At 40.1% G+C, this 23,907-nt stretch overlaps 1 protein-coding gene across 1 annotated transcript in view; it reads left to right on the top strand.

The window, feature by feature from the left end:
- The window catches only part of SPTB (spectrin beta, erythrocytic), a 168,991-nt gene that overhangs the window by 78,836 nt on the left and 66,248 nt on the right, over nt 1-23,907 (top strand). Inside the window, exons 11-15 of the mRNA XM_069082374.1 lie at nt 730-888; nt 3,482-3,784; nt 4,882-5,032; nt 7,052-7,922; nt 8,466-8,603. Of these exons, the coding sequence (XP_068938475.1) occupies nt 730-888; nt 3,482-3,784; nt 4,882-5,032; nt 7,052-7,922; nt 8,466-8,603 (1,622 nt within the window). The remainder of the gene's footprint in view (nt 1-729; nt 889-3,481; nt 3,785-4,881; nt 5,033-7,051; nt 7,923-8,465; nt 8,604-23,907) is intronic.

Below are 23,907 nucleotides of genomic sequence, written 5' to 3'. Positions count from 1 at the left end.
TATAGGGAATTGGTCAATACTAGACTGGGTAAATTAAACCATCTTTTTCAGTGTTATTGATTCCATATGCAGGTTGTTTTTGGGTACTACCTGAAGGCAATGATCAGTCAAATTCCATTCATCGTCTGTCAACTCAGTCCAGTATGTATCCTGACACACAGAATGCATTCCTGGCCATCTATTTGATTGGTTACTGTCAGGAGGACAAGAAAGCAGGGACATTTGTAGATAATACTGTTGGCTGTTTCTGTTTTTGTGTTACAGAAATTAGTCGACAAGTATTTATTAAGTACTTACCAAGTACAAGGCACTGTGCTAAGTGCTGGGTATACAAAGACAAGCAAAAACACAGCCCTTTCTCTCAAGGAGAGAAATTCTAAGGGGGGAGAAAATGTACAGAAAATTTTTGCAAGATTTTAAAGCCCAGGAAATTTTAATATGTATATAACATAGGCTATACAACAAAGGTCAGGTTTTTGATGCTTCTATGAAGGATCAGAGAAAAACTTATACTCAGAAAACTTAGTCATCTGGATATGTGGGGTAAAGGCTGCTGTTACATTACAAGCCTATCCTCATTTATTCAATAGAGTATTGGCTTCTACCCTCACCCTTCCACGTGCCCCAGTTGTACCAAGTGCCTATTAAAACATGGCACCACACCTTGTCAGGGAACCCCACCCTCCCAGTACATTCCATTTCTAATGCTGGACCTGTTCCTACCTACAGGCCTGGGAAAGCCTGGAGGAAGCTGAATATCGGCGGGAGCTAGCCCTGAGGAATGAACTCATTCGACAAGAGAAATTAGAGCAATTGGCCCGGCGCTTTGACCGCAAGGCTGCAATGAGGGAGACGTGGCTAAATGAGAACCAGCGCCTGGTTGCCCAGGTAATGTTTGAAGTTAGTATGAGTGACTCTCAGGTTCCTGGTAGGGAGAGGTCCATAGTATTAACCCTCTGGGCATATGAGCTGGCACCAGAGCTGTGGTGCTGGGGCAACCCAGTAGATTTGATGGACAACATCTTTACATGCCCCGAATCTCAAAGATGGATGGCTGAAGTGAGCATTAAAGGTGTGGACCATCCAGACTTTCTTTAGAAGACTTTCCAATGCTGTTGCTTCAGGAGCACATGAGCAAACCTGTCATCCCTTTATCATCCTGTCTGACTTGCTTCAGAAGTCCTTCTCTTTTTTCTGGTGTTTGTTTTTTTGTTTTTTGGGGTTTTTTTTTTTTTTTTGAGGGGGCAAGGCAAGACAAGGTAATTAGGGTTAAGTGACTTGCTCAAGGTCACACAGCTAGTAAGTGTGTCAAGTATCTGAGGCTAATTTGAACTCAGGTCCTCCTGATTCCAGGGCCGGTACTCTATTCACTGTGACACCTAGCCGCTCCAGAAGGCCTTCTCTTTTATGCTTCATTGTGACTCTGTTGCTGCTTTTGTTACTTTTTACTCTGTGATAAGGATAGGGCATGATATGGGCAAATCTACCTACCAGCAATATGCTTAAATATTAATACCTTAATTTTTTTTATTGATATCCTTGTTTTTACATTACCTTTTAGAGTATATCCTTCCTCCATCTCCTTCCCTGCAAGTTTCTTGTAGAAAAGAAAAAGAATAAAAGCAAAATGAGAAAAGACTCCAGCTGAGCCTCCTAGTAAATGTAGTGTTCCATACCTGTGATTCCCCACCTTTGCAAAGAAGGAAGGGAGGTGCATTTTCTTCTCTCTCCACTGGGTCCAAACTTAGTCATTCACAAATATGATGTTTAGTTTCATGTTTTTTGGTTTGTTTTTATTGTTGTTTTCTATTTCCAATATTGTGGTTATTGTATATATTTTTCTTGATCCTCTTTATTTTATTCTGTATCAGTTCATCTAAGGCTTCTCATAGTTTTCTGAATTTGTATTCATTGTTTCTTATGGTATAGTACTATTCCATTGCAACCACATACCACAATTTGAGTAGCCATTCCCTAACTAATGGGAATTCCATTTTTTTTTCCAATTCTTTGCTACCACAAAAAATGTTATTTTGAGTATTTTGGTATAGATACAACCTTTTATTCTGTCCTCCTGTGACATATTAGCTCTTATCACTTGCCTTTCTAAATTTCTTCCCAGACTTTCCTTGCTATACCTACTTCTGAATGCAAATCAGTACTTGGGATTTATCTCTTTTTATACTATTTTCAGGTTCAGCTTAAATTGGAAATGACCAGAAATTCTTATGTCTTATTTTTAAGGAACCCTGTGGGAGATAAACAGATTATAGATGTTAAGCCTCATTTCCAGAAAGCTTCATCAGAGCTGGTTTATATGGGCTGTTAGCTCCAGCTAAAGTTAGGGTATGCTTTGACTATAGATTATAGTTGTAGGCTACACACACGATTAGGACTCGTATTTGTGTATGTGTGTAAGTGCAATGTGTTGGTTTGGGGGGGGGGGGTTTGTTCGTTTCGTTTGTGCTAGTTCTTCATACTTGCTCCAGTCATAGAAGACTTTGGAGTGCAGGATTCTGACATATTTATCCAATCTGAAATTGACCACAGGGCCATTTTCCCAGAGAGATGTTTCTTCTCCTCTAACATGTGGATTGAAATTAAGTTAAATTCAGACTAGGAACAGAAAACAATCATTCTTGAAGAATATTTATGTATTTGCATGTGCAAATGTAAATCCCTATATGTGGAAACCAGACTGTAGGCAGATGGGCTCTTTGCCCTGCCCATATCTAGAAGAAAAAAAACTATGAAGGGCCCAAGCTTGCCAATGTGGAGCTACTTAAGCACCATAGACTAAATAATGACACCCCTTAGAAAGTCCTTGTGAGTTGCTCAGACTTTCAGAATTTGGCTTTGAGTTAGAAACCAAAAAGAGCAAAACTAGTTCCCACTAGAACTCGTCTAGAATGTGGTACAATGAAAAGAGATTGGACTTGGAGTCAGATGGCTTGGATTTAAATCTTTCTCTGATACTACTTGTGTGACCTCAGTTTCCTCATCTGCAAAATGAGGAGGAGACCTGAGTTGTAAGGTCTAGAAGACTACCTTTAAACCTGTGGTATTTAGGAGAAGTTAGAACGCTAGGACTGGAGTTGAGACCTACATTCAAATCCCATCTCTGACAAACATAACCTTATGACCCTGAACAAATTATTTAAATGTTTTTCTGAGCCCTCATTTCCTCGTCTTGCTAATGGGGATAATTGCAATACCTACCCCAGAGGCTTATAGTGGGGCTCAAATGAGAGAACAGATGAAAGGTGCTTTATAAACTTTGAATGTATTCTGCTAATGCTGAAAATTATTATTTGAATGAACCTAAAGATTTCTTTCTAATGACCCACTGGGAAACAGGACAGTTCCTGATGATTCCTTGTTGTGTCTGTATGGGGGTGGGTCTGAATCTTCTGACTAAATGTTGGGCGTAGAATGGGAGTCTAACGTTTCCATCTCTTGTGTTTTCTCCCTGGTGGGACAGGATAACTTTGGTTATGACCTGGCAGCTGTGGAAGCAGCCAAGAAGAAGCATGAAGCCATCGAGACAGACACTGCTGCTTATGAGGAGAGGGTGAAGGCCCTGGAGGATCTGGCCCAGGAGCTGGAGAAGGAGAATTATCATGACTTGAAGCGCATCAAGGCGAGAAAGGACAACATCCTGCGTATGTGGTCCTACCTGTTGGATCTGCTACAGTCTCGGCGCCAGAGGCTGGAGATGACCCTGACACTGCAGAAGCTTTTCCAGGATATGCTTCACAGCATCGACTGGATAGATGAGATCAAGGTCTGGCCTCTCAGTGGCAGATCTCGCTCCCTTCTTCTCCATTGCCAACACCTAGCAGCTTTGCCCTATCACTGAGTTCCTGGGGTGGAGGATTATTTTATGCTTCTTTGACTCCTTTGATCCAGAAATCACAAACCCTTTTGTAAATACACCAGACTGAAGCCTCCTGGTCCTTCCTGCCCAAGGTTAGGAGGCAGAGAATGGTTGTTAGTTTCACTGGCTCAGGATAGGGAAACAAAGACACAGTCCTCGTCTGTCCCTACCTACCATTAACCTTGACTCTACCCATGATCTTCATAACTGACTTAAAATTATCTAAATAGACATGAATGGCAAAAATAAGGATTCATGATCTGGGCAAAGGTTGGACTAGACAATCTCTGAGATTCTCTGAGGTTACTACTTCTTCCAGACAAACTTTTCTCCACTTTCTCCCCCAGCCCAACTATTAAGGAGTAGACAAATTGATTTACATTTATCTGCTTGCCTCGCCTCTTAATGTTAGTGTTAAGGAGTGGTAAGATGTTTGTCTAGAAGGGAGGAAGAGCAAGACCAAGAGCCTGAACATTTGTAGCCTGAATAATCCCCACCAAGCTATAGTAAGACAACGACCAGATCGGTACAATATAAAGGGTTGCCCACAAGCCCCCTGTCCTCTCTTCCACTAAACTTTACCCTCTCCCATGTGCTTTGGTCTCATGTAGCTATAAGAAGGGTCCTTATATTCTAGTTCAATCTTCACCATGAGAGTCAACATGGTTTAATGGGGAGAGAGAACTGTCCTGGGCATCAGAAAGACATGACATCATATCCTGCATCTGAAACGTACCAGCTGCGTGACTCACTGTGGCACTCACTTAGCTTCTCTTAGTGCCCCAGATAACTTTCTAAGACTAGAATTTGCAGAGAAGGTGCTGGGGGAGTAAATTCTTCTTATACCAATGAAATCACAGGTTTAGTTTTTTTTTTTTTAATTCATTTTAGCCATCATGGTCTAAGTGCTGCTGAATGCTTTCTCCAGAATGGCTTCTCATCTCCTTTCTTTCTCTTTATAAAAGAGGTACAGGTATACTCACTTTTTCTCTCTCCTTTCCTAGGTTCATCTCCTGTCCTCTGAGTTTGGAAAGCACTTGTTGGAGGTAGAAGACCTGCTTCAGAAGCACAAGCTGATGGAAGCTGACATTGCCATCCAGGGAGATAAAGTGAAGGCAATCACATCAGCTGCTCTCCAGTTCATGGATGGAAAAGGTTGGGCAAAGGATATTTCCTCTTGGCTTTAAGATTCCACCTTTCCTCCCCTTCTGTGAAGTTCTCCATAACAGTAAAACCCACAACAAATTCCCCTTTAGGGCCCAAAGCTCAGTTTCTTTTTACCTTTATCAAGGTTCTATGAAAGGGACTTTAAGGGGAACAAATGTCATTAGATGCCAGGCAACTACTGTCAAAAACAGGGTTTGAAATGGGATTTGCAAGTACCAGAAAATCCTTTCCAATTAAAATCATATATATGAACCACAAGATGACAATCATAAATTCCTGGAGATCAAGTACCAATGAGATCTTGTCTTTATTTCCCCCAGGATTTGGCATGGTGTCCTGTGCATAGTAGGTGGTTGAGTAAATAGTGGATCAGAGAATAAACTCCTGAACACCAGTCCTATAAAGGGAACATCCTACTATTTTCCTAAAAAGTTAGTATAGTGGGGCAGCTAGGTAGCACAGCGAGTAAGAGCACCAGCCCCAGAGTCAGAGTCACGATGACCTGGGATTGAATCCAGGCTCAGACACTTAGCACTCACACAGAAACACATGGCCGTGTAACCTTGAGCAAGTTACTTAGCCCCAGTTGCTTAGGGGAGGCCAGGTGGCTCAGCAAGTAAGATCACCGGCCCCAGAGTCAGGATGACCTGGGGATCAAATCCGGGCTCTGATACTTAGCACCACACCCAGAAATAACTGGCCATGTAACCTTGAGCAAGTTACTTAACCCCAATTGCTTAAAAAAAAAAAAAGAGTTAGTATAGTGCCTCAACATTGAGAAAGGCCCTCCCACCAATAAAACAATCCTACTGAGAGCTCTTCAGTAAGTCATTTGATAAGCAGTTGTTAAGTCCTACTATGTGTCAGCCCTAGGGATACGAATACAAAATCATGATGGTCGTTGGCCTCAAAGGAGAAACAAAAAATATAGGGGAATGATGGCCAGGGAAGGGACTTTGAATCTATAGGGTCACAGGAATTGCAAGTGGAACCATAGGATCATAGTTAAGCAAGAAGGGATCTCAGAGGACATCAAGTTCATCCCCTTCATTTTATAGATGAGGAAATTGAGGTCCAGAGAAGTCAAGAGTGATTTGCCCAAGGCCATATGGGTACTAAGTGTCAGAGGGAGGATTTACTAGTATTCTTTCTACTATTTCTCGTAGCAATGGCGGTACTGACTTGATTATTGTTTCTGGCCCAAGAGGGGCCGAATACAGTATCAGCCAAGTGGCAAACTGCCCAAGCTGGGTAGGCCCTCATATCCCAGTATATGGCTTGGCTGGATGATATATAAATCACAGTCTGGGGCTGGCTAGAGATAGTAGGCTGAGGTGAATTTTTACTCCCTTTTCTACCATAAAGGACAGTCCAGCCCTAGGCCTGAGTCCCAAAGCTTAGAGTGCTCCACCTTTTAGTTTCCCTGTATCCCAAGAGATAAAATTGAAATTTGTTTTAAAAAAAACTTTAGGGGCAGCAGTGGCACGGTGAATAGAGCACCAGTCCTGGAGTCAGGAGGACCTGAATTCAAATCCAACCTCAGACACCTGATACTTATTAACTGTGTGACCTTGGGCAAGTCACTTAAACCCCAGTTGCCCTGCCTAGCCCCCTCCAAAAAACCCCCAAAAGCAAAACTACAGCAACAACAACAAAAACAACTTCACTTTCCCTCAGGCTTCTAAGCATCCTGGCCTATGGCCTCCTTAGGTGGGTTTATGGGATAAGCATAAGTACACTAGTCAAGAGACCTGAGTTTGAATCCTAGCTCTGACATTTATCATCCATCTAGCTCTGGGAAAGTCATTTATTCCTTCTATGCCTCAGCTTCATAACATGAATAATACTTGCATCCTCTGTCTCCTTATGACATGGAAAGTGCTTTGTAACTCTGAAGTGCTATAGAAATGTGATTACTGTGGCCAATTTGTATCCTTGGTTTTAATTTTACAGTGAAAATGAACCTCTCTCTCTCATCCTTGTTGTTCACCTTTCTTCTTCACTCAGGTTACCAGCCTTGTGACCCCCAGGTCATTCAGGACCGGGTCAGCCACTTGGATCTGTGCTTTGGGGAGTTAAGCTCTATGGCAGCGGGGAGGAAGGCTCGGCTGGAGCAGTCCAAGCGACTATGGAAGTTTTTTTGGGAGATGGATGAGGCAGAGAGCTGGATCAAGGAGAAGGAGCAGATCTATTCCTCACTGGACTATGGCAAGGACTTGACCAGTGTGTTAATCTTGCAGCGTAAGCACAAGGCCTTTGAGGATGAGCTACGAGGACTAGATGTCCACCTGGAGCAGATGATGAAGGAAGCAGAGGAGATGGTTACCCAGAAGCACTTTGGGTACCCACAGATTGAGGCCCGCATCCGGGAGGTGTCTGCCCTGTGGGACCAGCTGAAGGAGCTGGCTACTTTCCGCAAGAAAAACCTCCAGGATGCTGAGAATTTCTTCCAGTTCCAGGGGGATGCTGATGACCTGAAGGCCTGGCTGCAAGATGCCCACCGCTTGCTCTCAGGAGAGGATGTTGGACAAGATGAAGGGGCTACCCGGGCCCTGGGAAAGAAACATAAGGACTTTCTGGAGGAGCTGGAGGAAAGTCGTGGGGTGATGGAGCACCTGGAACAGCAAGCCCAGAGCTTCCCACAGGAATTCCGGGATTCTCCTGATGTGAACAACCGGCTACAAGCTCTCCGAGAACTTTACCAGCAGGTGGTAGCCCAGGCTGACCTGCGTCGGCAAAGGCTACAGGATGCCCTGGATTTATATACGGTGTTTGGTGAGACAGATGCCTGTGAACTGTGGATGGGGGAGAAGGAGAAGTGGCTGTCTCGGATGGAGATCCCAGACACTCTGGAGGATCTAGAGGTGGTGCAGCACAGGTCAGAACCAGGCTAACACAGCCCTTGCCTTACCCTCACCAAAGCTTTGCTTTTTTTCTTTTTGTTTGCTTTGTTTTTGTTTGTTTGTTTATGGAGATAATTGGGGTTAAGTGACTTGCCCAGGGTTCCACAGCTAGTAAGTGTCAAGTGTCTCAGGCTAGATGTGAATTCAGGTCCTGGACCCCAGGGCCAATACTCTATTCACTGCACCACCTAGCAGCCTCTAAGAGAGGGACTTTTATGACATTAGGTCACAAAATTAAGACTGAAAGTCTGAAATTAGGCTATGTTGAAAGATATTCCTCAGTACCAAGAGATTAGAGGTGGAACCCAGGGATCTGACAGTAGCAGGGTGTCCTGGAGTGACAGTTGTCCTTTTCACTGATTTCTTCCCTTTCAAATATAGGAATATACTGTTTAAGAGGTGGTGGGAAAGAATTAGAAATCTTACTTCTCTGGGATTTGACCCCACATCTAGTGGTGGTGTTTCTGCTATTCTTATTGTTATATTATATACCCAGAACATTGTAATGTCTGTCTTAGGTTTGACATCCTGGACCAGGAAATGAAGACACTGATGGCACAGATTGATGGGGTAAATCTTGCAGCAAACAGCCTGATGGAAAGTGGCCATCCACGTAGTGCAGAAGTGAAGACCTGTCAGGATCATCTGAACCAGAGGTACAGAGCAGGGCTTCAGGGTGGAACAATTTCATATGGTCCCATTTGTATCACTGGTGTGGTGAGGCTTGGAAATTGGGCTGCCCACTCTGCAAGTCTGGCTTGCCCCCATAACAACAGTCAGTCATCAAGCATTTATTAAATGCTCATTATGTGCCAAGTAAGGAATAGAATGGACTCTACCTTCAAAGGAGCTCACATTTTAATGCAGGAGACAAAATGTAAATAATAAGACTGTTTTCTTCAGCTACCACAGCCTTAAACTTGTTTCTCTGCATGTCACCAAACAGGAGGGGACGTGGCACTCACACCTGATTCTCCAGGGAGTGAGTAGGACTAGAGAAATGTTCATTGAAATATAAGCACTATGGGCCTGGTTCTGGTTGTGAATAGGTATGTGTGACAAAAATAGAGGAGGTGTGTGTGTGTGTGTGTGTGTGTGTGTGTGAGAGAGAGAGAGAGAGAGAGAGAGAGAGAGAGAGAGAGAGAGAGAGAGAGAGAGAGAGAGAGTGTGTGCACGCTTGTATTTGTGGAGAGCATCATTTTGAGAATGCCTGGAGACAGAATGAGGCCATATGGTACACTTGCTGCATTTCCCCTGAGGTTCTTGGGCAGAGGAGAGGGCTTATATTTTTTTTGCTTATTTGTTTTGTTTTTGCTACTGTTACCTTGATATAATCCTGAAATGAAAGGTTTTTTTTTTTGTCTGCCTTACACTGTAGCTCCAGCTGTGAAACTGTCTACAGATGATTCTCATGTAGGTGGGCTTGTTAGCTGAAAATAAGAACCCTTATATAAAAGAGCTTTATTAAAGGGAGATTCTTTTCAGAGCAGAGTTTAATTGCCTGCTAGTTCCTAAGGGATCCTTGAGCACAGAAAAGTCTTCCATCAGATATGCTTTTCTCCTGTCCCCTCTTCCTCCCATCCCCACACGCATACACTGAGCCGCTTCTAGAAGGTTAAGACAGAAGAGACAAGAGAAGGGGGGTAGAGAGGGAAATAGAGGCTGCAAGCTTGCTATTAGGCTATGTCAAAAGATTAGACCTAAGAGATTAGAGATATAGCTGAGGGCCCCAAAGTAATAGTCATTAAAATTTTCCTACTCACCATTTTTTTTCAGGCAGTGTGACAGTGGGATGGGGAAAGGAAAATGTTAACAAAGCTGGGAGACTCTAAAAGGGTACCCCAGAGGAGGCAGAGGTAGTGAGTATATTGGGACTTTTAAATATAAGACTGACTACCTATGACACCTCAAAGTAAAAAAAATGGAATGTAATTCTAGAAGTCTCTTCCTAAGCATCGTTTCCCTATAGAGGTCCAGTTCCCCATAACTAGATAGATGGTGATTCTCTTTTCAAATTCTAACATAATGGTTGGTTTGTTGCTGTTTTTTGCTTTATTGAGGGAAATAGAGCATCTTTGAACTAGACCAACTTCTAAAGGGGAAAAAATAGCTTATCAGTCAAATGGCTGTTGGTTTAATGAGCTGCAGCCAGGGATCTTTATTCTTAAAGGCTATTAAGTCATTCATCATCCCTAATGCTGCAAGATTATATTATCCCATTTTTATCTAAGAGAGAACCTAAGACATAGGTAAGGCATATGTTTTCACAGACTTTTAGAACCATAGTCCCACCCAGTGTAGTAATCATTGAAAGGTGGTTACGTAGCTTCTGTTTGAATATCTCTGCTGACAGTGGGCAGCAGGTGGTTCTGGCAAGCAATGCAACATCCTCCTGGGGGAGAGGGCCTCTCTCTTCCCTTTGTAGAGGTGTGGTTTCTTTCAATTCATACCTCACCCTAGGATAGATCTTTATTTTAAAACCTGGGTGCTGAAAAATGGTGGCTACCAGTCGTTCGAGAATGAAAGGATCCACTTGCATCCTGGAGCTCCTTATTAGTTCAAGTCTCAAGAGGATTCTTTCTTCCTCTAATGTCCTGTGCTTTAAAATTAAATATGTGGCTTGAATCCCTAACTAGTTTCTACTGGTAGATCCGAACTGGTTGGGCTTATGAAATCTGGGTACTTTAAAATTAACTCCTTTCTAGGTTTTCTCTCCATTTTCTCAGTCTCCTTGCTTGTGTTTAAGCAGAATTAACACAGAATTGAATGACCATCCCTATTGTCACATGTACAGAGAAAATACTTAAAAAAACAATACCATTAACTGAAATAGCAGTTTTAAAGGCAACCTAAACTGACCACTACAAAGCAGTGGGGAGAAGTGTGGCTGATTTTCCCTCCATCCAATTCTCCATTAGAGAACAGGTAAATCAAGGGAATATATTGGGGGAGATAACAGAGGAAGGGATTTCATCCCCCAGGAAAGCACAGGGGGAAATCACCATGGTGGTCTCACCAACAACCATGTATTGGCATCTCAGATAGTCAATGGCAGACTCTGGAATATGCATTCCTGGCTCCCTTTCAGACAAAAGCAAAGCTTAGCAAAGTACCTGGTCTGTAGCAGGGGCTGAATAAATGCATGTTGACTGACTGACTAGCATGCTATTCTGGTTCCACCCTTTGTTATTCTCCACCTGTCCACCAAGTCAGCCTCTCTGCTTCTCTCCTTTTCCTCTCACAAATCACTTTTTTTCAAAGGTGAGGGCAAGCTTAGGAGTCAAAATCATGGTTAGTTGCATTCTGAGTAGTGTGCCATCAGCTCAGATTCAACAACCCCTTGGGGCTTAAGGAATGATGAGAAATCTCTCTGCTATTAAGGAGCCTATCCATCTCCCCTTGCTATATTCCAAGTCTTTCAGAGTAGCTTCAAAAGGTTGGGTGCACCTATTCCATTTGTGGTAACCCATACCATTATGAAAATCTCTAGTTGTTAAAAAAAAGTTCTTATTAAGTAATTCAGTTTAAATCTGCCTCCCTGTAACTTCTTCATATTGGTTTTGGTTCTGCCTTTTGGAACCATACAGATCGAATCTAATTTGTCTTCCACTTGACCGCCCTAGAGACATTTGAAGGTAGTACTCATTATTCCCCTGGATTTTATACTGACTCCCAATTCCTTCATGATGTCGTTTATAGACTTGAGACCCTCTCAGGTGAAACTTTTGAATTCTGGGATATTACATGTGTTGGAGTCTCCTGTATTCATAGCAATGCTTGCAATGCAGATGCTACACACATAGGGAAAGGAGCAGATTAATTTTGATTTAGCCGTGTTGCTGAAATGAAACTACAAGAGGATCTATGATGGGGTTGTAAGGTTGGTTTTGATGCAGAATTAAATGGAAGCTTTGAGACAAAAGACATAGAAGGACATGGAAAGACAAGTTGTAAAGGACCTGCATGTAGATGTAGATGTGACTCACTAATGAAAGGTGGAGAAGCTTAGCCAACTCATTTATTGTCATGTTTATTGATTTATTAGAACTCATAGGATCTATCTTATTTAGGACTGGTAAGGATTTTAGATGTCACTTAATCTCTGACCCTAATTTTACAAATGAGGAAATTGACGTTGAGAACATAAAAGTGATTTGCCCATCACATAGGTAGTTAAGGACCAGAGCTAGGATTTGAAACTAGGCCTTCTGACTCTAAAGCCAGTGTTCTTTCTAGTCCATCAGACTGCCTCATCCAAACCTAAAACCGTTCTTCCTAGTGCCTCCCTTAGCAGGGGTTTGAAGCAAAATAGGAACAAAAATACCTTAGAAGTAGAATCTTTTTTTAGCAGCCTTATGTATCTTTGGATAAATAATTTTACCTTTATAGGTCTCATTTTCTTAATCTTTAAAATGAGTGAATTGAACTAACTGGTCCATAAATTCCTTTCTGCCTCTAAATGCTTTGATCCTATTTTCTCCCAAGCTTTGTTATAGAATCTATCCAATAAATGCTTTTTTAAATGAATGGATAGTCACTTTTCTGTGACCATAATCTAGTGTGTCAATATCTTCTTTTTCTTTTTACTTCATTTTATTTATTTTTTAAGTTTTTTTTTTATTAATTTGTTTGTTTACTTTTAGTTTACAAGATTCAATTCCACAATTCCTTGAGTTTCACATTCTGTCCCCTTCCCTCCCCCATGGCAGAATAGTCAAGTATAGGATCTGTAAATACTTTCACATTAGACATTAGTGAGGTCATAAAGATGGATTGTATCACATGGAATGAAAAATGGTAAAGAGGAAATAAAACCAAACAAGAAAAGGAAAAAGATCAGGTAGCTTGCTTCAATCTGGATACAAACTCAGTTCTTTCTAGTTCTTTTTCTGGATATAGACATCTCTCTCCATCATGAGTCTTTTGGGATTGACTTATATCACACTGCATTGCTGAGAAGAGTCCAGTCTATCAACGCTGGTCATCACACATACGTTGTGTCTGTAATTGTGTACAAATTTCTCCTGGTTCTACTCTTCTCACTCAGCATTAGTTTGTATAAGCCTCTCCAGGTAAATATGAAGTCCATCTGCTCCTTGTTTCTTATAGCACAATAGTATTCCATAACATGCATATACCACTTGTTCAGCCATTCCCCAATCAATGGCCACCCCCTTAATTTCCAATTCTTTGCTACCACAAAAAGAGCTGCTATAAATATTTTTGTACATATGGGTCTATCTCCCACTTCTATTATCTCATTGGGATATAACCCTAGAAGTGGTATTGCTGGGTCAGAGGGTATGAAATTATTTATAGCCCTTTGGGTATAATTCCAGATGCTCTCCAGAATGGTTGGATCAGTTCACAACTCCATCAGCAATGCATTAGTGTTCCAATTTGCCCACATCCTCTCCAGCATTTGTCATTTTCCTGTTTTGTCACCTTAGCCAATCTGACTGGTTGAGATATGGTACCTCAGAGTTGTTTTGATTTGCATTTCTCTAATCAATAGTGATTTAGAGCATTTCTTCATGTGCTTATAGATATCTTTAATTTCATTTTCTGAAAAATGCCTGTTCATATCCTTTGACCATTTATCAATTGGGAAATGACTTGTATTCTTATAGATTTGACTCAATTCTCTGTATATTTTAGAAATGAGTCCTTTATCAGAGACACTGGTTGTAAAAATTCTTTCCCAATTTCCCACCTCCCTCTTAATCTTGGTTACATTGGCTTTGTTTGTACAGAAGCTTTTCAATTTAATGTAATCAAAACTATCCATTTTGCATTTTATAATGCTCTCTAATTCTTGTTTAGTCATAAAGCCTTTCCCTCTCCACAAATCTGACAGGTAAACTATTCCTTGTTTTCTGAGATTGCTTACAGTATCAACCTCTATACCTATTTCCTGCACCCATTTAGACTTGATTTTGGTATATGGTGTTAGATAATGGTCTATGCCCAGTTTCTGCCATACTATATTCCAGTTTTCCCAGAAGTTTTTGCCAAATAGTGAGTTCTTATCCCAAAAACTGGGGTCTTTGGGTTTATCAAACAATAGATTACTATAGTCATTGACTGCTGAATCTCATGTGCCTAATCTATTCCATTGATCCATTATTCTATTCCTCAGACAGTACCAAGTAGTTTTGATGACTGCTGCTTTATAATACAGATTGAAATCTGGTATAGCTAGTCCACCTTCCCTAGCATTTCTTTTCATTAATTCCCTTGATATTCTGGACCGTTTATTCTTCCAAATGAATTTTGTTACTATTTTTTCTAGCTCTATAAAGTAGTTTCTTGATAAATTGATTGGTATGGCACTAAAAATATAATTTAATTTAGGTAAAATTGTCATTTTTATTATATTAGCTCGACCCAGCCATGAGCAATTGATATTTTTCCAATTAGTTAGATCTGACTTTATTTGTGTGAAAAGTGTTTTGTAGTTGTGATCATATAGGTCCTGGGTTTGTTTTGGCAGGTAGATTCCCAAATATTTTATAATGTCTACAGCAACTTTAAATGGGATTTCTCTTTCTATCTATTGCTGTTGAATTTCATTGGAAATATATAGGAATGCTGAGGATTTATATGGGTTTATTTTATATCCTGCAACTTTGCCAAATTTATTTATTGTCTCAAGTATTTTTTTACTTGATTCCCTAGAATTCTCTAAGTATATCATCATATCATCTGCAAAGAATTGGTCTCTTCTTTACCTAATTTGATTCCTTTGATTTCTTTTTCTTCTCTAATTGCTACTGCTAACATTTCTAGTACCAGATTGAATAAGAGGGGTGATAGTGGACACCCTTGTTTCACCCCTCATCTTATTGGAAATGCTTCTAGCTTATCCCCATTACATATAGTATTTGCTGATGGCTTTAAATAGATACTGCCTATTATTTTAAGGAAGGCTCCATTTATTCCTATACTTTCTTGTGTTTTTAATAGGAATGGATTTTGTATTTTGTCAAAAGCCTCTTCTGCATCTATTGAGATAATCATGTGGTTTCTGCTAGTTTTATTGTTGATATAATCAATTATACTGATGGTTTTCCTAATATTAAACCATCTTTGCATCCCTGGAATAAATCCTACCTGATCAAAGTATATTATTCTTGTGATAAGTTGCTGTCATTTTTTTGCTAATATTTTATTTAAAATTTTTGCATCTATATTCATGAGGGAGATTGGTCTATAATTTTCTTTCTCTGTTTTATCTCTTCCTGATTTAGGTGTCAGTACCATATTTGTGTCATAAAACTTCCTGATTTAGGTATCAGTACCATATTTGTGTCATAAAAAGAATTTGGTAGGACTCCTTCACTAATTTTCACAAATAGTTTGTAGAGTATTGGAATCAATTGTTCTTTAAATGTTTGATAGAATTCACTAGTAAATCCATCTGGCCCTGGAGATATTTTCCTAGGGAGCTGACTGATGGCTTGTTCAATTTCTTTTTCTGAGATGGGATTATTTAAGTAATTTACTTCCTCTTCAGTTAATCTGGGCAACTTGTATTTTTGTAAATATTCATCCATTTTCCTGAGATTGTCAAATTTATGTGCATACAATTGGGAAAAATAATTCCTAATTATTGTTTTGGTTTCCTTTTCATTGAAGTTAGATTCACCCTTTTCATTTTTGATACTCATAATTTGGTTTTCTTCTTTCTTTTTTTCATCATATTGCCTAAGGGTCTATCAATTTTATTGTTTTTTTTTTTTCCATAAAACCAGCTCTTAGTTTTATTTATTAATTCAATAGTTTTCTTAATTTCAATTTTATTAATCTCTTCTTTGGTTTTCAATATTTCTAATTTAGTATTTAATTGGGGATTTTGAATTTGTTCTTTTCTAGGTTTTTCAGTTGCATGCCCAATTCATTGACCTCCCTTTTCTCTAATTTAATCATGTATGTACTCAGGGATATAAAACTTCCCCTAGTTACTTAACCCCAATTGCTTAAAAAAAATAAAAATAAAACTTCCCCTAAGAACTGCCTTTAATGTATCCCACAAATTTTGGTATGTTGTCTCATTATTATCATTCTCTTGAATGAAATTACTGATTGTTTCTTTAATTTCTTGTTTGACCCACTCATTCTTTAGGATTAAATTGTTTAATTTCCAATTAGTTTTTAGTCTGTCTTTCCATGGCCCTTTATTGCATATAATTTTTATTGCATCATCATCTGAGAAGGATACATTTAATATTTCTGCCTTACTGCACAGAATTGTGAGGTTTTTATGCCCTAGAAAGTGGTTGATTTTTGAGTATGTGCCATGAACCGCTGAGAAGAAAGTATATTCCTTTTTATCCCCATTCACTTTTCTCCAGAGATCTGTCATACCTACCCTCTCTAAAATTCTGTTCACCTCCTTAACTTCTTTCTTGTTTATTTTGAGGTTGGATTTATCAAGTTCAGAGAGGGGAAGATTAAGGTCTCCCACTAGTATAGTTTTCTATCTATTTCTTCCTCTAATTCCTTTACCTTCTCCGCTAGGAATTTGGATGCTATATCACTTGGTGCATATATGTTAAGTAATGATATTGCTTCATTCTTGATGGTGCCTTTTAGCAGGATATAGTTTCCTTCCTTATCTCTTTTAATTAGATCAATTTTTGCTTTTGCTTTATCTGAGATAAGGGTTGCTACCCCTGCTTTTTTTACTTTAGCTGAAGCATGATATATTTTACTCCAGCCTTTTACCTTTACCCTGTGTGCATCCCTCTGTTTCAGATGTGTTTCTTGTAAACAGCATATTGTAGGATTATGATTTTTAATTCATTCTGCTATCTGCCTCCATTTTATGGGAGAGTTCATTCCATTCACATTTACAGTTATAATTATTATCTGTTTCTTTCCCTCCATCCTATTCCCTCCCCTGTTAATGCTTATATTTTTTCTCCCCTTCTCCCTTCCCCTCCTTAATAGTTTTCCTTTTGACCACTGCCTCCCTCAGTATTCCCTTATCAGCCCCCCTCCCTTTTCCTCCCCTTCCCCTTTACTTCTTCCCTCCCTACTAACCCCCCCCTTTCATAGCTCTTTCCCCCTCCTACTGCCTGTAATATTTTTATTCTTAATGAAGTATATTATTTCTTCTTTGAATCAAGAGTGACAGGAACAAATCTCATGCCAAGCTCCTCTCCCTCCCCTCTTTCCCTCTAATATGATACATTTTGTGTCTCTTTTCCATAGAGTCCCATGCTTAACTGGTTGTTATTCCCTCCTTGCACCAGACCCAATGAGGGAAAAGCTCATATAATACTCATCTCCCTCCCTTCTTTTCCTCTGCTATATTGTTTTTATGCCTCTTTGCGTGGCATAATTTACCCTTTTCCACTTCATTAATTCCTCTTCTTCCATTGCAGTCCCTTTGTAGCCCTTAATAAGATTTTTTAAATCATCATTTTGTGTATTTTATACTCATACCCTCTACTTGTCTATAAACAATTTGCTCTTATTAAATAACAGGGTGTGTGTGTGTTTTCCTTGTTTACCTTTCTATGTCACTCTTGCATCTCATAATTGGAGGTTGAATTTTCCATTGAGCTCTGGCTTTTTCATCAGGAAGGTCTGGAAATCTGTTGTATCCTTGAATGACCATCTCTTTGCCTGGAAGAATATACTCAGTCTTGCTGGGCTGTAACCCAAGCTCTTTTGCCTTGTGGAAAATTATATTCCACTGCCGCTGATCTTTCAGTGTAGAGGCTGCCAAATCCTGTGTGATCCTTACTGTGGTTCCTTGATATCTGAATTGTTTCTTTCAGGCCACTTGAAGTATATTCTCTTTTACCTGGTAGTTCTTGAGTTTGGCCACAACATTTCGAGGACTTTTCAGTTTGGGATCTCTTTCAGGAGGTGTCCAGTGGATTCTCTCAACTTCTATTTTACCCTCAGATTCTAGTATCTCAGGGCAATTTTCCTTAATGAGCTCTTGGAGAATGTTGTCCAGGCTCATTTTTTTATCATGATTTTCTGGTAGGCCTATGATTCTCAGATTATCTCTCCTGGATTTGTTTTCCACGTCAGTTATTTTTCCATTGAGATATTTTACCTCTTTTTCTAATTTTTCATTCTTGTTGTTTTGTTTGACTAATTCTTAGTTCCTCATAGAGTTGTTTCCATTTGGTTGATTCTAGTTTTTAGGAAATCATTTTCCTTGGTTAGTTTTTGGAGCTCCTTTCCCATATCATACACTTCTGTTGAAGGAGGCGTTTTCTTCATTATAATGTTTTTCTAATTCTGCAATTTTGATTTTAAAAGAATTATTCATTTTGTCTTCTAGCTCTCTCATTTGGTTTTCAAAGTTCCTTTTGAGCTCATCTAGGAGAGCCTTCTGTGCTTGGAACCAGTTCCCTGTTGATGTTTCAGCTGTGGGTGTGGAGTCCACATTGTATCCTCTGAGTCTGGTTCCTCCCTCTGAGGATAGTAGAACTCCAGAGTCTTTGTAGTCTGCTTTCTCCCCATTTTGAGGCAGGGCCCTAGCCACGCCCTTTCTCTAGGCTTCCCAAGCCTTTACTGTTGAGGGTTTTTCCCTGGGGCAGTAGTTACTATGTTTTCACGGTCAGGGGTGGGGGCGGGGTTGGAGCAGGTGGGGTTCACTTTGCCATCCTGGTCCTTGGAGGTCCTGATAGGGGCTTTTTAAAGAATTTCTGGACTATGGAGTGGTAGTCTCAGGAATATTTGCTGTCCCGGACAGGGGCCCTGCATTTGATTCTTACCTTGTTCTTTCCAGTCCCAGCCCTTTGGTGATAGGCCTGGTAGTGGCCCTTGTGGTTGGTGGGACGACTTGCCCCCCAAGTTGATCAGGCCTCCTCCCAACCTGCCTCTGAGCGCTACCTCAATATCTTCTTAAAATGTGGAAACTTGAATGGAAATAATCTTCTAGGCCTATTCTAATCAGTGCAAAGCCTAAGATTATTACCTCCCCCAATCTATGTATTTGTTAATGTTCACCAACAGTGCTTTACCCTTTTTGTCAGTCATGACTGTCACACTGTGCCTCATACTGAGTTTGTACTTGCATGAGATCATTAGGTCTTTTCACATGATTTTTTTTAATCTGAGTGCAGGGTTTTAGATTTATCCCTATCCTCATGTTTGAGAGACATGACAAGCTCTTTTTGAAATTCTGGAACTCACTTCGCCTGGGAGAGGAAGAGAGAAAAGATATGATATCAGAAAGGGAAAAGCCTCACACTTACCCTTCTTGGCAAACTTTAGCTTCTGGTTATCATCAGTAATATAGAGGTAATACCCAAGGTTCCCATGAGTACTCCCACCATTGTTCTGGCTCCTCACTTAATTTGAATGCTCTTTTTCCAGCCCCTTGTGTTGTTATATACCTTCTTCTCTTGATAACCTCTCAGTCTCTTCTGGGGTGAAGAAAAAATGGTGCCATCCCTTTATGTACTATACCCTTTTATCCATAGTTCTTGGTCAGACTAAAAATTCCGTTCTGGTCAGTGCATTCACTTTATCTCCTGGTGCATTTCTCTGTATCAGAGAAGAGAAAAAAGGTGCCATTCCTTCATGACACATGTCTTCTTTCATCCATAGATCTTGGCAAGCAAAAAGATTCTATTCTTGCCAGTGCATTCACTTATCTCCTGGTGTCTTTGTCTGAGAAGAGAAAAATGGTACCTTCCTTTTGTGACACATGCCCTCTTTCATCCATAGATAATGGCAAGCCAAAAGATTCCATTCTAGCCAGAGCATTCACTTCCCTTTGTCAGAGAGGTATTCAGGATTAAAGTACTCATACTCTGTATATTGGTATTAGGTGGTATTTATGAACTTCTTCCCAAGATTTTTTCCTTGACAAAAATGACTGTCCTGAGCATTTCTTTCACTTATATTCTTTCTGTATTGTATTTAGTTGTGTGTAACTGTATATAGTTTTATGGTTTTCATCTAGTCATTTTCCTTCCTTTTACTCAAGTTGTTGATTTTTCTGCCAGACTTAATTTTCACAAGCTACATTTCATCTAGGAACCCTTCCTGTATCATTAGCCATAACCTGAAATATCAAATTCTGTTCTTTATCATCTACATAAAATTATTCATTTCTTAAAGTCATAATACTCTATTGGAAAGAAAGATAGAAATACCATCTGTGCCCATCCCATGTTCAGGTATTTCATATACCATGTCTAGGACCTCAGTCACTAGTGATTTGTTTGTTTGTTTTTCCTAGTCATAGGATTAATTTTCTATGTAATGCAGTCAATTGGTCAATAAGCAATAGAAGAAAGGCACTAAAATTCAGAGACATTGGGAATTCTGTAGAAGGTGTGAGGTGAAGGAAATTAAGATGTAGAGATGAGAAAGGAGAGCATTTCAGGCATGGGAGACACCCAGGGAAAATGCCTAGAGGTGAGATATGGAGTGTTTTATTTGAGGAACAGTCAAGAGACCAGTGTCACTGGATCAGAGTACTTGGTGGTGGGGTAGGGTAGGGTGTAAGGTATAAGAAGACTGGAAAGGTAGGCAGGAGTAAGATTATAAAGTTCTTTGAACACTACACGAGGATTTTGTATTTAATCCTAGGGGCCGCTGGAGTTTATTGAGTGTGTGTGTGTGTGTGTGTGTGTGTGTGTGTGTGTGTGTGTGTGTGCGCGCGCAAGTGGGCAGGGTGACATAGTTGGACTTAGGTAACATGGTTGGACTTAGGCTTTAAGAAAATAACTTTGGTGGCTAAATGGAGGATGGGACTGGAGTGTGGAGAGACTTGTGGCAGGAAGATCAACCAATAGTCTATTCCAATATTCCAGGCATGGGGAGATAAGGGCCTGCACTAGGGTGGTAGCAGTATTGGAGGAGAAAAAGGGACATATTAGAGAGATGTTGCATAGGTTAAATCAGAAGATCTTGGCAACAAATTGGAATTGGGAGGAAAGAGAGAATGAGAAGTCAAGGATTGACACCTAGGTTGTGAGTCTGGGGAACTGGGAGGACTGTGATATCCTTGACAGTAATAGGGAAGTTTGGAAGCTGGGGAAGCTTGAGGAGAAAGATGAGTTCACTTTTGGACATATTGAGCTTAACATGTCTACTGGACATCCTTTGTCATGTCTAATAGTCATTTGGAAATGTGATCAACAGAGAGGTTAAGGCTGTATAAGTAGATTTGAGATCAACAGCATAAATATGGTAATTGAATCCATGGGAGCTAAGAAATGAAGAGTATAGAAGGAGGAGAAGAAGCTTGAGTGCAGAGTGCTGTTAGTGGGATGGAGGAGCCTGGATGAAGATTCAGTGAAGGAGAGGGAGAAGTAGCAGTCAGACAGGGAGGAAGAGAACCAGGAGAGAGTGATGTTCCAAAACCTTAGAGAGAAGAGATTATTGAAAAGAAGAAAATGATCAATACTGTCAAAGGCTTCAGAGAAGTCAAGAAGGATTATATTTTTGATGTAAGAGAAACAAACAAGGGCCCCTGCAAAGTTAAGAGTAAAACCTGGATCACTTAACCCAAAGGCCGTGACTTCCAGAAAATTTCCCTCCCTTTCTCCCCAACTCTCACAACTTCATAGGCTCCACTTTCTTCAGTCTTCCCATTTAGCACTGTGAACAAGAGCTGCATGTATGCATGCTATTTGGGTTGAATGCCTCTTTTGATTTTTTTTTTTGGCTTTTTTTTTGCAGAGCAATTGAGGTTAAGTGACTTGCCCAAGGTCACATGGCTAGTTGAGTGTTAAGTGACTGAGGCCGTATTTGAACTCAGGTTCTCCTGACCCCAAGGCTGGTGCTCTATTCACTGCGCCACCTAGCTGCCCCTGCCTCTTTTGATTATTGCTATTGTGTTGCCTCCCAGCAAGCTTTCCCTATAGTTCTGAATTGGAGGCCCTCTTGGTTCTTTACCCAGGAGCTTCCTTCATATTGTTCAGAGCTTCTTAAAAAGTCTTTGAATCAAAGAATTTTAGAATTGGAAGCAATCTCAGAGATCATTTAATCTAAACCCCTTATGAGGAAGTCAAGGTCCACAAAAGTTAAATTAAGCCTGTGGTCACCTGGTAATTTGATGGCAGAACTGGGACTTGAACCCAAATACCCTGACTCTTGGACCAGCTGGCACCAGGGAAGCCATCTGTTCTTAAAGAATAATAATAAAAACATTAAGAAACAATGGACCTTACACTTCTTGGCTCTCTTTAAAGTGAAATATTTCATTTTATTTTTAGATTTTTTATTATGCATTTAATTTCCAAGATAAGCCCCAATATAACCATGCAATAGAAGTTCTTTACAATGCAAAAATATGCTTAGATGAACTAACCCTTCAGAACTTGAAAACTACCATGAGACAAAGGGACATCGGACAAGAACATGGCATATTTTGTTCTTTGAGGAGTCACTTTATATGATCGAAGGTCTCTACCCTTTGGAAGATTGGTTACTTGAACGTGTCAATGCAAGGTTTCTTCTTCTTTCCCAATTCCTAAGTGATTATCCAGCTATTGGGTGCCTTCCTTGCTAGTAGGAAGGTGATTCCTTGTGAACTTGGTCTGGACTGGGCTGGAGATGAGGGAGGAACGAGAAACTCTCTGTGGCTTTCCATGTAGCCCTTGTTATCCTCTACAATGCTCTGAATTAGAGTCTGTGTTAAAAAGAATGTTCATCAAGTTGACTTTTTCGTCCAGTGATTCCGGTGTTCTGGAATTGGCAAAGAAGGCCAGATTTTTAAAAAGAAGCAGTGCTGGTTCTACCCAAGGCAGTAAATAAATGCTGAAATGTCCAGCGAATGAGCAATACTGACTGCCTTGTAATTACATCTTTCCTCAGTGCCTCATAGAAGTTCAATGTGAATCTTTACTACACCCTTTCCATTGGAGACATTAGTCTTTGTTTTCAGATGCAGAAAACTTGAATCATAACTTGAGGGAGCAATCTGCCCAAAGGCATGAAACAAAATTAGGAATAGAATCAGGCCATCCATCTAAGTGGTGTCAAACTCAGATAGAAACTAAGCCATACATGAAGATCCCTGTGGGTCCTGTGTTGACTTTGAAACCCCATGTTAACATTATCTATGTTCTATGTTTTATTTATTTTATTACTATATTTATCATATATTTCCCGATTACATTTAAATTTGGTTTGAGATGCTTGAAGAGTGTTGGCCATGTTGGACTGTATATTTGATAACTCTGATTTGAGGAATTTCTGTTTGTTCTTTCTTCACTTCTCTCACTTGTACATGTAAAAGTAAGCCCAATTTAGCATCTTACCCACTTTCAGTGTTTCATCAACTGGCTGGCTGAGACCATTTTCCCCAAAGCCATTATTGTTTGGCTAGTCACTGGCCAAGTTACTGTCCAGTGTCAGCCCTACTTTGCTCTAAGAATTAGGGAAAGTTCCAAGGCTTCTTATCATAGAACATGATTTTCCTGAACCTCAATTCTTATTCATTCATTGGGTTCCCCATGGTGACTCTCATGCATGGCATAAACACGGCGCAGTGACCAGCTATACTACAGGACCAAAAAGATGAAATGAATATAACAAGCTAATTAAAGGATAATGGGCCTGGCTGAAGGAGAGGAGTGGGAATTAATAAACAGCTTTAGTGGTCAGCTAAGTGCCAAAAGCACTGTTATAGCTCTAGGTGCAGGCCCATTATGCCTGTTACACAACCTGATCACAGACAATACCAGAACTGTTGTGTGAACAGCAATCTTGCAACAGGCCCATGGCAACTTTCAGCTTGATGAGAATGTTTCAGGGAGAGACCTGCAGATATCCCAAAGGATGTTGATGACACAGGGAGTGAAGTTTGTGCTTTTAAAAGATTCTATCATCTGTGGTCTTGACAAGAGGCCAGGAGACATCACATCCTAGAAGGTAACATAGTTGTTTCCAAGAAAATATAAAAGATTAATTTTGCTTCTTTCAAAGTATAATACTATACTATATCATACTATAAAGTATAATGTGTATGCA

This window comes from Petaurus breviceps, unplaced genomic scaffold (genome assembly GCF_028583685.1).
Source record: "Petaurus breviceps papuanus isolate PSGF00001 unplaced genomic scaffold, PetGlider_PUasm1.0 164, whole genome shotgun sequence".
NCBI classification, from domain to species: domain Eukaryota; kingdom Metazoa; phylum Chordata; class Mammalia; order Diprotodontia; family Petauridae; genus Petaurus; species Petaurus breviceps.
Note: the sequence above shows the minus strand (reverse complement) of the source record. Positions and strands in the feature narration are given on the sequence as shown.